At 47.0% G+C, this 12,583-nt stretch overlaps 1 protein-coding gene across 5 annotated transcripts in view; it reads right to left on the reverse strand.

The window, feature by feature from the left end:
• The window catches only part of KIAA0319 (KIAA0319 ortholog), a 99,560-nt gene that overhangs the window by 55,895 nt on the left and 31,082 nt on the right, over positions 1-12,583 (reverse strand). For all 5 annotated transcript variants that reach the window (XM_050941792.1, XM_050941791.1, XM_050941790.1 and 2 more), the window contains exons 3-4: positions 1,673-2,448; positions 430-625 (exon numbers count right to left, since the gene is read on the reverse strand). In XM_050941792.1, the coding sequence (XP_050797749.1) occupies positions 430-625; positions 1,673-2,448 (972 nt within the window). The remainder of the gene's footprint in view (positions 1-429; positions 626-1,672; positions 2,449-12,583) is intronic.

Consider the following 12,583-nt stretch of genomic DNA (forward strand, 5'->3'; position numbering starts at 1 on the left):
GACCTGGCTCAGAGTGCAGTGTAGATATACCCAAAGTAAGAAAGTTTTATCAAACGGGGCCAGGCTTGCAGTGAGACGCTAAATTAGCCTGCTCGCCTCTGAAGGCTCATTTCACAACCAGTGCTGCTCAACTGAGACCGCCTTCTAAGCATTTCCATACTATCCATTGCCAAAGATAAACCAATGAACTCTGGCTTTCAGGGTTTTTCTTCATGCAACCTGTGTCACCATATTAAAGTGCTGATAAGCTATGTTTTGGTATAAAACCTGCACTGCCCCATTGAAGTTGGTAATCAGAAGTGACTCGAGCCACCAACATGGCACTCAGTGTCAGCACTGTCTGGGCATCAGAGTAGGGCTATTTGCCTTAGGAGGAGTCAACAGTTCTCATTTTATTTTTAAAAGCTCCTCCTTGAAGAAAAAAGTTACCTGCTTTGGCAGCAGTGGTGGGAGATGGGAGCTGCTGTGTGACAGTGGCCTGAGAGATGACAGAACTAGCTGGAAGTGGTGTGATCCCATCTTGTGTCAGACTCCAGGGGGCTGTTGTTGGGATTTGAGTTCTCTCTGCAATAGCTTGGGTAGATTCCAGATTGTCTGAAGGAAGATTATGGGAAGGCATTAGAACCTATAAAGGAAACAGTAAGGGTACAATTATTATGAATAAATCATTTTTCCTACTCAGAAATACATTATATATAATGCATGAACTAAGCCCAGCGATGTGTGTCATTGGGATATCCTGAACATGAAGAAAAACCATTACCAATGAAGGCCCACATTCTCCCATCATATTTTTAAGAAACTGCTTTCAACCTCAACAGGAGTTTCCACATGCAGAATACAAGGATATGGCTATTAACATATAGTTTGTCACATTCACTTGTGTCTAGTCTTAAATTAAGACTAAGCTTTTCAGGGCAGGGAGTATGTCCACTTTTGTGGATAACGATCCTTATCTACTGATAAATACCTGAACACTGACCAACCTTCCAGGGTTAAAAGCAGTGTTTCTGTAACCATGTAATGTCCGTTAATACTTAACATTTATACACAACTACTAATAAATCACCACAACACACCAAGGACATAGGAAAGTATTAGTATACCCATTACACTGACTTATTTTATTGAACAGAAGCCGGGATTTGAAATAACTTGGACAAGGCCACACACTGACATAGTGCCATGACCTGGATTAAGACGCAGGAATTTCGGAGTCCCCACCCTGTGCATACTCCCCTAGATAGCTTTGCCTTAGTGCACATTAGAATGCATGTTGCTGTTAAAGGATGATGCTTTTTGAAGGCAAGAAAGCCAGAATAGCTTACAGACACACTGTAACCCTGATCCACGTACACAAGTCTGAAAGTTTAAACTGGGATCCCTATACCCAACTACCAGACGCTTTACTCCTTACTGTTTGGTAGCTATCTGAGTGTCTTCCCTTGACCTAAGTTGCATTGCATTGCAATTACGCTAGCCAGGAGAAAGGCTGTTTGTTTGCAAGGAGCACACTCTTTTCTTATACTGTCATGTGACAGCAGTGGACAATGAAACACTGATTTCCTCTCGGGCTACTATACTAATCTATTTTGATTTGAAAAGGGCCTACAAAGCAGAACATTATGGTGCACACTTCACTACTACTTCTGGAATCTTGAGGCAGCCCTACCTCTTTCCCAAGGTTGTCACTGGCTTGTACAGGTGGCTGTCTAGCTGCTTTGCTCTCAGTGGACTCCACTGGGAATGGTGTCATCTCAGCGAGAGATGGCAGCTTCTCCTTGGCGTGTTCAACAGGAACAGAGTTTGAATTGGACCCACTTTTAATCACGAGATTTTCCAGCCTACTGCCTTCCCTCTGCTTTTCAGCTAAATCCTCATGGTCTTCTTCGGTATCAGCTACTGTAGAGTTGAAGCCATTTTCACTGGCCACCATCAGGCCCCAGTCCATGTAATCCGTGTTCGCTTTCTGTTTGTGCTTGATGCTCAGCTGAAAGGGGTCCTGTTCCAAGTCCCTGTAGTCATCAGTGTATTCAGGTATCTCCTCAAAGCTGTGATCTTTACTCAGCAGAGACAGCTCCTTCAGGTGACTCACTTCCTCAGAGGGCTCACCCTGTAGTCCCACAGAGTGAGCCACATTTGGCAGCACCTGTCCATACCCTAACAATGCACCTGGCCTCTGAGAAGGCCTAAGTACAAACGTAAGGTAAGACTTCACTGTTTCAATTTTCTTGGGTTCACAATTTTCTTTATGCTGACAGTTCACAATGTAGCAGCGCCGTTCAAACATCCAGGATAAGTCACAACCCGAAAGATCGCAGCAAGCCGCTATGCAGTCTGACATCGACATGGCATGGGGAACTCTCATAATTTTAGTGGTGTCTAAATTAGGAGATATCACTGCGTCCGAGTACGTGGCTCCTTCCGTGCACTGCTCACAGAAATACCCTGAAACAACATATGCTGACATTAGGCAGAGAACTACAATCACACAGCTGTACAAGTTGCCATCATGCCTTGAGGGACTTTTCATACAAGGGCAAAAATGTAAACCATATTAAGATTAATTATAAATCCTTATACCATGCACAAATTTCACCATTATTTTCCTTACAGGGTTTGCTAATTCTTGAAGATATGTGTGTGCATTAAGAGTAATATTTTACATTCAGGTAGCATTTCTCATCCAAGGGTCTCAAAGCTTCTTACAAAGTATCTCTTATCCCATTTTACAAATACAGATGCTGAGGCAAAGAAGTTACATGACTCACCGAACATCCTACAGCAAGCTAGTAGCAGAGCAGGGAACATAAGAACCCTGATGGCACAACATACATGTTGTGACACTAGTAGACCAGATGCCAGCTTTTGCCAAGGCTGTAGTCGTTGGCTGAGCACTGACACATTCAGAGCTGGAAACCAGACCAGCTCACATGTATGTTAATATTGTTTAAGACAGGTGTTAGACTTGTAAGATGTGTTCAGTCTTTAGGCGATATAAAATGCTTGTAAGTTGCTGTGTGCATTAATTTTACTTGTAATGTCTGTATCCCATGCTATAAGGTAGTATGTAACTTTTGCTTTATAACTGTAAAAATGCCTGCTCTGAACTTGTGAACCCAGGCAGGAGGAGTGGTTCACCTGCCCATCAAGGAGGATTATCAAAACTAAGTGGGCTATTGTGAAACATCACCATACAAAGACTGGGTTAATGGCCCTCTCACACCTGGGAAGGTGCTACGTGCAAGGAAGCTCGTCCCATTAGCTTGAATTCTGGAAGAAGGAAATAAAGAGAACTGACATGAAAATGCTTCATCTCTTTGCTCTTTGGACTCTCAAAGGACTGGAGTTAGGAAACAAAAGCAGGGATCCCCAGGGTCAACCTACGTTAGCCCTGAAAGGCATTCATTGCTGACAGATTACTACAACTCCTCCTCCTGGGAGAATTCTGCACCAAAGAATTAAAAATTCTGTACACAATATTTTAGAATTCTGCATATTTTATTTGCCAATATAATCATGGCACTTTCAATTTTGGTAATTTATTTCCAAATACCTGTCAGCAAGTATGTCTGTAACAATACAGATGACCAAAAAAGATTCTAGAAATGTTTTTTTGACAAATAGATTCCTTACTAGGCATATTAATAAAGAATTTGTAGTTTAAATGAATTATTACTCAAATACAGAAACATATTTCAAGCATCCCTCAGAAGCAGTGGAAAAGCTTGGGGGAGTCAGAGGTAACAGAGGAGCTGAAGGAAATGGAAGTAATTGATGGGCAGGAGCAAACCTGGAGGGTGGTTGGGTGTGAGGAGAACTATGGAACACGGGGGGCTTTGGGGGCGGAGGGGAAGGAGAAATTATTAGGGAGTCTGGGAGCCTCACCCATGTAGACCCTGGCTGACCCCTAGCCTCTCCCATTCAATCAGGCACATCTGCCCCCATCCCCAATTGTCCCTGCACCCTCCTTCCCCTGTTTCCATGTGTCCCTGAACCCCTACTCAGCTGCCTCTCTCTCCACCACCATGCGTTCCTGCATCCCCACTCAGCCACCCCCTCCACCCCATCCCCGTGTCCCTGCACCCCCAATCAACCACGCCTTCTCCCCCATCCCCATGTGTCCCTGCTCCCCCACTCAGCCACCCCTCCTCCCCCTGGGCAGCAAGATAGACTGAAGTGCCCAAAAAAACTGTGACTCCATTGTGAGACTGTCAGAGTGCTTCAGGAGTTCACATTTGTTACTTGGTTCGTGAAATATAATTGGAGAACATACAACTAGTTTGGGGTGTCTTCCCTGCTTTTGACAGTCTGCCCTGAGGTTGGCAGTCACCCAGACATGGTCCTGCACCACTCCAGACAGCGTGACATATATACTTTTTGAATTTGATTTTAAAAAGTAACACACACATTTTCATTCTGGTAAGAAAGAAGGAAAGCACCACATATGTCAGATGTTAGTCACATCACTTAATGAACCACATGATGGTGCTCAGATACCAAGGTGATGGGCATGGTACAAGAACCTGGATGGAATCTAATCCGACTCCTAGTCCCCTGCTTTAATCATTAGCTCCTGCTTCCTCCCAGGAGCTTGCTCCTTCCAACACAACATTTCTTTACTACTATTTCTTTATTGCAGTGACATGTGTGACTCCACAGTTATTTCCATAACAAGAGACTATTAGGTCATGAATGCAGGATTATGACAACGCTGTAGGATGAAGCGGGGGGGGGGGGGGGTTTTCAATCGAGCACAAATAAAGACAATACTTAGGTCAGTCAATTACTTTTTGTAAAAGGAATTATGTTTCAAGTTTGCTCTAGTGTAAAAAAATATTCCTCTTCAGATTTGATTATTTGTGTATATAGTCTCCTCAAAAATCCAGTTGCTATGTAAAAATGGCACATTCTTATTAACATGGTTTTGAGTCAGATTTCCTGACTTAACTGATGAAACCAGGATGCTACTGTTAGTGCTGCAGAACACAATTTTGGAAGAGTGAGCTGGATTTCACTCTGCATCATGCATCGACAAAAGCGTCAGCTGAGTTCTGATGACAGAATCTTTATCACTGGTGATGGTAAAAGAGGCAGAAAGAAAACAACCAGGGATCTGACATTCAAGCCAGGAGTGACACCAGGGTTTCTGGCGCCCTAGGCAGAATGTGGGGGTGGGACGGGCATTTTGCGCACTCCCCACAGGGCGCACGGGAGCTTCTGGTTCTGCTCCTGTCGCACTGCCGAAGAAGGACCCTCCGCCAAAATGCCGCAGGCGACAGCGGCAGCCATTGCCAAAATGTCGGCAGTAGCTCAATTGCCTGCCACTGTTTTCCGTGGCACGTCGGCGGAGGATCCTTCTTCGGCGGCGCAACGGGAGCGGAATCTGTGGGGACTGTACAAAATGCTGCCCCCCGAATCCTGGCGGCTTAGGAGATTGCTTAGGGTCACCTAATGGAAGCACCGGCCCTGATTCAAGCTAAGGATCAAATCCTACTCTGCTGTACTAGTGAACGAGCAAGGATAAGTATGGTATCCCCAGTCAGCACTGGCTCCTGGGCAGACAGACCTCTGCTCAACTGTTACTTTTGAAAACCACGGCCTATATTTTTATAAGTGAACTTTATGCTAATGCAACGTGATGTATTGACATTCCGACAGATTGAAGTCCTTCATTTACCCACAGCATAGGTACAGCATGGATCAGTTTTACCTGTCAAAATATATTTCAATCTCCATGCTCTACCCAGCCCTGGGCCTCTCTGAGGGCAGTAGTTGTTTCAGATCAGTGATTCTCAATCTTTTTCATACTGTCTCTCCATGTCACAAAAGCAGAAGTTTCAGGACCCCTTCTAATTCATTCATTCAGAAAGGAAGAGTAGCAAACGACCCTCCTGGACCTGTTCACAGCCCCCAGGTTGAACACCTGTGTTTTAGAGCTTTTACGATTTCCCCTGCACAAGCAGGCATTCACTCGGTCATGTCTAAGCATTACAGCACAGGTAGGTAGCTTGATTTTCAGACATGCCGAGTACTCCCATGCTCCCGCAAATGTTAAATCTGGCCAACCCTCCCTTTCCCTGCCCCCCTTCCCCCCCCAAAAAAAGTGTCAAATCTGACCATGGAAAAATCAGCTCAAGAAGTTCAGTGGTGCTCAGCATTGAGCAACATGCATCACCGAGGGAAGCTCTATACTTCAAAAGATGCAACAGTTCAGCTGTGCCATTATAGCACTACAGTGAAGACGCTTCTCCCGTCAGCAGAGTTAGCCCATCTCCACGAGAGACGCTAGCTATATTGATGGCAGAAGCCCTCTGGCTGACATAGTGCTGTCTATGCTAGGGGTTAGGTCAGTAGAACTGTGTTGCTCAGGGGTGTGAATTTTTCACACCCCTGAGCGACAGTTATACCCATGTAAGTTTATAGTGTAGACCTGGCCTGAGTGTCTTGGAAAGTCAACAGCTGCCCTTCCGTATGGATGCACGGGAGCGGATTTTTCAAAAAATGCAGTGATATGCATCACTCCTGACAAGGAACAATTGAGCCTACTGTGCCTAAGCCAAAGCCCCATGAAGTCAATGGAAGCTTTTCCACCAGCTTCAGTGGGAGCACCAACTGGCCCACTTTAGAGTCTGAAGCAGTAACTGGGCACAACTGGATGATGCAAGGATGAAGTTTCAGCCTCAGCACTACATTCTTGGTTGGTTGGTTGGTTTCAACTGGGATATGAAAGCCCTGCTTTCAAAGGCAACTCAGTCTGATCTCCAGTTTTCCCATCTGCACTCCACAGTGGTCCCAAGTGAGAGAATTTTGATGTCTGTCTATCTGATTTGTAAGAAACTTGCTGAAAAATTAGGTACTTAGATGGTCAAGTTTTAACACTTGGGCCTGCAAAACTGTGACCCCAATTGACTGCAGGCATAAAATTAAGCAGTTTTTAAAAACTGTGCCTAAAGTCAGTTGTGGTCAGAAAGCAATATGCCATTCCACTCTGGAAAGAGACTGTGCAAAAACAGCATCATGCAGTTCCACATTTATAGTGCCTGAATGACTTGCAGATCATGTGTGCTTAGTTTACAGTTAAAAAGATGGTTTTCCTAATTCGCCAGCACTGCAGTCATGCTGTGAGCTTTCTGGATCATGCAGCATCACCAGCAGTAAAGGTTCTGCTGTAGGCCAAATATACCTACATCTGTGCTACCTTATAACTACAGCAGGCTTGCTCAGGCATAACTGAGGACATAATTTGGAGATAATGGAGTTGCACAAGTGGCCCTATCACAGATGTTAATAATTCTGTTGATAATGTGTAAACCAGAAAAGAATAATCTCACACTCCCAGAGCTGTTTTGGGCTAACTTTAGGACAAATTAATAAAGACAATTTTCCCCCCACTAAAGTCAGCAGACTTAGCTCTTCATACACGTGCAGGGAGCAGATCTGTTGAGTAAAAAGGCACCATTTTTACAGTCCCTTTGTAGAGTAAAGTTATTCCTTATGTTGGGTCTAAACTTTTGGTGAACTTTGGGGAGCCAAAACACACCCAGACTGGCCGTCTCTGCATAATCCTTTCTGAACCCTTTATCGAACAAAGCACTGACCTGCAAACTACTCATGACACCCCCTTTATTAAGTAGCCATTAGCCTTTATCTCTATGCATTTACTTGTTAAACTTGCTTTTCCTGTAAAATCTTGATTGATTATGCATGACCATTATCTTTTGTTAATCACTTTGTTTACTTCTGTGTATAAATATTGATGCTCACCCCTAATAAAGGGGCCACACTTAATCTAAAGCTTTTTAGAGCTAAGGATAGTGTGAGCCCGTTGATCAACGCATTGGTGTCTGGTCTCTGACAGAATTGTGTGCCCCATACCAACTCCGCACGAACTCGGGTGCTGGAGAGGTGAGTGAGGACTTGCTTTATTACCTAACAATTTGGGGGCTCGTCCGGGATTCCTTCTGGTGCGGTACCTCTGTCCAGTGGTCAGACCACTCATATATGAATTGGCAAGGCGCCACAGGAGATTTCTCCCAGCCAATTCAATATTGAGGGGTCGTGTACTGGACAGCAGGGTAAACGCCAGTTGGAGGGCTCCTGTCAGACACCATGGGTCAAGGGACTAGCGTGCCTCTTGAGAGTCCGTTGGGGATTGTAAATAAGTTATGGAACGAAGGGAAACTCCCAGTACAGACAGGAATGTCTAGGAAGAAGTTGTACACACTATGTGTAAGGAATTGGACTGGGTATACCGCGGTATTGGCCGACCCGGAGATGAGGTGGCCTTCGTATGGCTCTTTCGAACAGGCTGCCTTAAGAGGAGTAAAGAGCCTGATCGAAAAAGACCATCCGGGACAGTTATGTTACTGGTTTTGTTGGGACACAGCAGCAGAGCTGTGGAAATCTTTAAAAATTATGGCAGTCAGGTACTCTCCCGAGAGTGAACCCCCTCCAGGTTATTTCGATGAAGGGTGTAGACCACGGCGTGTTTTGACTCGTCAGCTGGTCCCCTCTGCACCTGCCCCTATTCCTCCGCAGGGGGACTCTCTCCATGTAGCAGAGGGGAATCTGCAGAATCCCAAATTGGAATTTCTGCAGAAGGATGAGGAGGAAATGGAGGGGCAAACCTCGGGAGGAGTAGTTACTAGACTAATGTCCAAACAGATACAGCAGGGTGCATGCCCCCCCCGAGGATAGCCCAGAGGATGTCCCCGTCAAATCTCTTGCGAGTAATAAAAGTATAGTTAGAGAGATGCCTTTACAGGTGCACCACCAGCTCAGCCCATTCCCCAGGCCTGGATCAACTACGGGAAACAGCAGCAGCTGCAGCAAACTCAGCCTCCTCAATGACGGTACCCCGGGGGCGAAGACAAACAATGTGATGGTCTTATTTCCTTAATGTCTTTAGCCGGCTCCTTTCTCACTTTCTCCCCTCCCAGCAAAGAGCCTCGTTTAACCCTTTCAGTCCAGGGACTGCCTGTCTCTTTCCTCATTGATACTGGGGCTACTTTCTCTCTTTTAAATCATGCCCCCTCTCCCTGGCTATCCTCTGAGGTTAAAACTGCGACTGGGGTGGAGGGCAACCCACAGTCTCTGGAACTCACTTTGCCTTTGAATGTTGTTTATGCTGATAAATGTTTTCCTCACCGTTTTCTTTTTTCCCCAGCTTGTCCGATCCCTTTGATGGGCCGGGATTTACTCTGTAAGCTTGAGGCTACTTTAACATGCACTCCTGAAGGGGTAGGATTATTGATGACAGTGTTAGGAGATTCGGCCCCTACTCAGGGTAATTGGGAAACACCCCCCTCTCTCTCCCCTGACCTCACTGACTTGCCTCCAACCCTCTGGGGAATTTCTGACACTGATGTTGGCCTGCTCCTTTCGGCAGAGCCCGTAAGGATTCAGGTGAAGCCTTCCTTAACCCCCCCGTCAGTCCCTCAATACCCCCTGTCGCTGGAAGCCCGGGAGGGCATCCGCCCCATTATCGAGGGATTCATTGCACAAAAGCTAGTCCGCCCTCAGCGCACTCCCTGTAACACCCCTATACTGCCTGTCAAAAAGCCTCCTAAAAAGGACGGAGACCCTGTTCGTTGGCGCTTTGTACAGGATCTACGAGTTGTTAATCAGTATGTGGTCCCTCTTCATGCAGTAGTTCCTGACCCAGCTACTATCATCAGCCAAATCCCCTGGGATGCTGAGTGGTTCACTGTTATTGACTTAAAATCAGCTTTTTTCAGCATTCCTGTGCACCCAGACTCTCAGTATCTCTTTGGTTTCACCTGGGAGGGACAAAGTTATGTCTGGCAACGACTCCCTCAAGGCTACAGAGACAGCCCCACGATTTTCAGCCAGTGCCTCCGCCATGACTTGGAAGGTTTCACCAGTCTGCAGGGATCCACATTGGTCCTATACGTAGATGACATCCTATTAGGTAATCGCGAAAAAGCTGCCCTCCGCATCGATGGTAAGGCACTTTTATTATACCTACACACCAGAGGCCACAAGGTAGACCCTAAAAAGATTCAGTGGGTCTCACAAAAGGTCCGATATCTGGGCTTCCTGTTAACCCCAGAGGGAAGACAGATGAACCCAGCCCGCATAAAGACTATTCAAAACTGCCCTCTACCGAACACCAAGAAACAACTTCGAGGTTTCTTAAAATTAATTGGCTTCTGTCGCCCCTGGTTGCCGTCCTGCGGGGAGTTAAGCAAACCGCTCCACCGACTCACTGCTAACCTTGCTCCTGACCCTTTGTAGTGGTCCCCGGACACTATTCAAGCCTTTCAGTTACTCAAGGACAGTGTGGCCTCCTCCATGTCTCTCCGTCCCCCCAATTACAGCAAACCCTTTCACCTTTTTGTCCACGAGAGGGGCGGAATTGCTAGTGGTGTCCTTACCCAGCTGAGCGGGCCCCACCATTTCCCGCTTGCTTTTTACTCTCAGCAAATCGACCCTGTCGCTCAGGGAACCCCATCCTGCACCCGGACTCTGGCAGCAGCTGCCCTGCTGATCACAAAGGCAAAGAGCCTAACCCTGGGTCATTTTACCACGGTTTGGACCTCTCATGCCTTGTCAGCCCTTCTGCGTAGGGGCACAACCCAAGTCTTTTCGGCCCATCGTCAGCAACAGCTAGAGGCCGAACTCTTAGAAGACACTAACCTAATTTTTGAAAGGTGTGGACCCCTTAATCCAGCTACCTTGCTTCCTGACCTGCCAGTCCTCCAGGATCAGCACGACTGTGTGGAAGTAGTTTACAGCATCTTACAGATAAGAGACAACCTGTTTGACGTGCCACTGGACAACCCCGATTGCATCCTCTTCTCGGACGGAAGCTCCTTCTATGTTGATGGCAAGCGTTTCACTGGTTATGCTGTCACCTCTGAATGGGACATTCAAGAGGCCGCCTCACTGCCAGGCAACTGGGGAGCCCAAGCCGCTGAACTCTATGCCCTGGCCCGAGCTTGCCAGTTGGCCGCTGGTAAGACCGTTACCATTTTTACTGATAGCAAATATGCTTTTGGAGTTGTGCATTGTCATATCCACCTCTGGAAGTTTCGAGGTTTCCAGACAGCTGCCGGTAAACCCATTCAGCACCTCCCCCTCATCCACAAGCTTTTGGACACCCTCCAAAAACCCTCTGTCCTGGCTGTAGTTCACTGCCGGGCCCATACTAAAGATAGTAGCCCCGTTACCCGTGGGAATGCCCTGGCTGACGCCTCCGCTAAGAAGGCTGCCACCTTACCTTTAGCCATGCCCACATTGGCTATTGCAGCCTCCTCCTTTACTCCACCGCACCCCGTACCAGTACCCGCTGCTGAACTACAATCGTGGGAGAGCCTCGGGGCCACTCTGGTCAAAGGGACCTGGCTTATGCCAGATGGCCGAGCCTGCCTCCCTCGCTCCACATACCCCGTGGCAGTTCGTTGGCACCATGATAAAGGGGGTCACTACGGCACGCACGCCCTCGTGGACACTATCGCTCGCTTTTGGTATGCTCCAGGCATTCAACCCTATTGCCTATCAATAGTGAAAGCATGCAGCACATGTCAGCGTAATGGACCTGCTCCGCCTCTTAACAAAATTAAGGGTGGAAGACCTCCGCCTGCTGCTCCATTTCAACATCTTCAAATTGACTTTGCAGATATGCCAAAGGCTTTTGGGAAAAAGCACCTCCTTGTTTTGGTTTGCCCTCTGACTTCCTGGGTCGAAGCTTTTCCTACTGCTAATTGTACTGCTGCCACAGTGGCGAAAATTCTCCTTAGAGATATTGTACCCCGTTTTGGCATCCCTCTTGTGCTCGACTCAGATCGCGGACCTCACTTTACTGGTCATGTCCTTGGCCGTTTAGAACATTTCACACTCCTTTCATACACCCTACCACCCCCAGTCTAGCGGGAAAGTTGAGCGTATGAATAGGGAACTTATGTTTACATTGGCTAAATACTGTCAGGAAACAGGATTAAAGTGGCCTCAGGTACTTCCCTTGGTCCTGTTTCACCTTCGTACTCGCCCAACCCGCGCATTGGGATTATCCCCCTTTGAACTGCTCTATGAACACCCCCCCTTTTCAAAGGCGGGGCGCTACCACGTGCTGATGTTTCACTATTGGGAGGGGATCATTTAACCGTGTGTCAGTTTGTCTCCCTACAGGCTCGCCTCCGTACCCTTTGGAAAGCCTCGCAGTTTTCCCAGACCGTGCCGCTGGAGGAACAGATCCACCCGTTCCAACCAGGGGACTTCGTCTGGGCCAAAAAGTTCGTTCGTGACGACACCCTCCAGCCAAGGTTTACTGGACCCCACCAGGTTCTTTTAACAACCCAGACTGCAGTGTTCCTGGAAGGACGCAAATCTTGGATCCACCACTCCCACGTCAAGCCAGCCGTAGTGGACCACAGTGACGGACCAGCAGCTCTTGTCACCACTGAGGACACTGCCTTCGACCAGTGGACCAGCTTACCTCTCTCAGACATTAGACTTAAATTGACTCGAAAAAAATGAGAGGACCCTTTATTCTGACAACTGTATGTTTTTTTTTTGTGCTTTTTTAGTTTATTTTCTGCTTATGAAGAATGCTGTGTTT

This window comes from Gopherus flavomarginatus, chromosome 2 (assembly GCF_025201925.1).
Source record: "Gopherus flavomarginatus isolate rGopFla2 chromosome 2, rGopFla2.mat.asm, whole genome shotgun sequence".
NCBI classification, from domain to species: domain Eukaryota; kingdom Metazoa; phylum Chordata; order Testudines; family Testudinidae; genus Gopherus; species Gopherus flavomarginatus.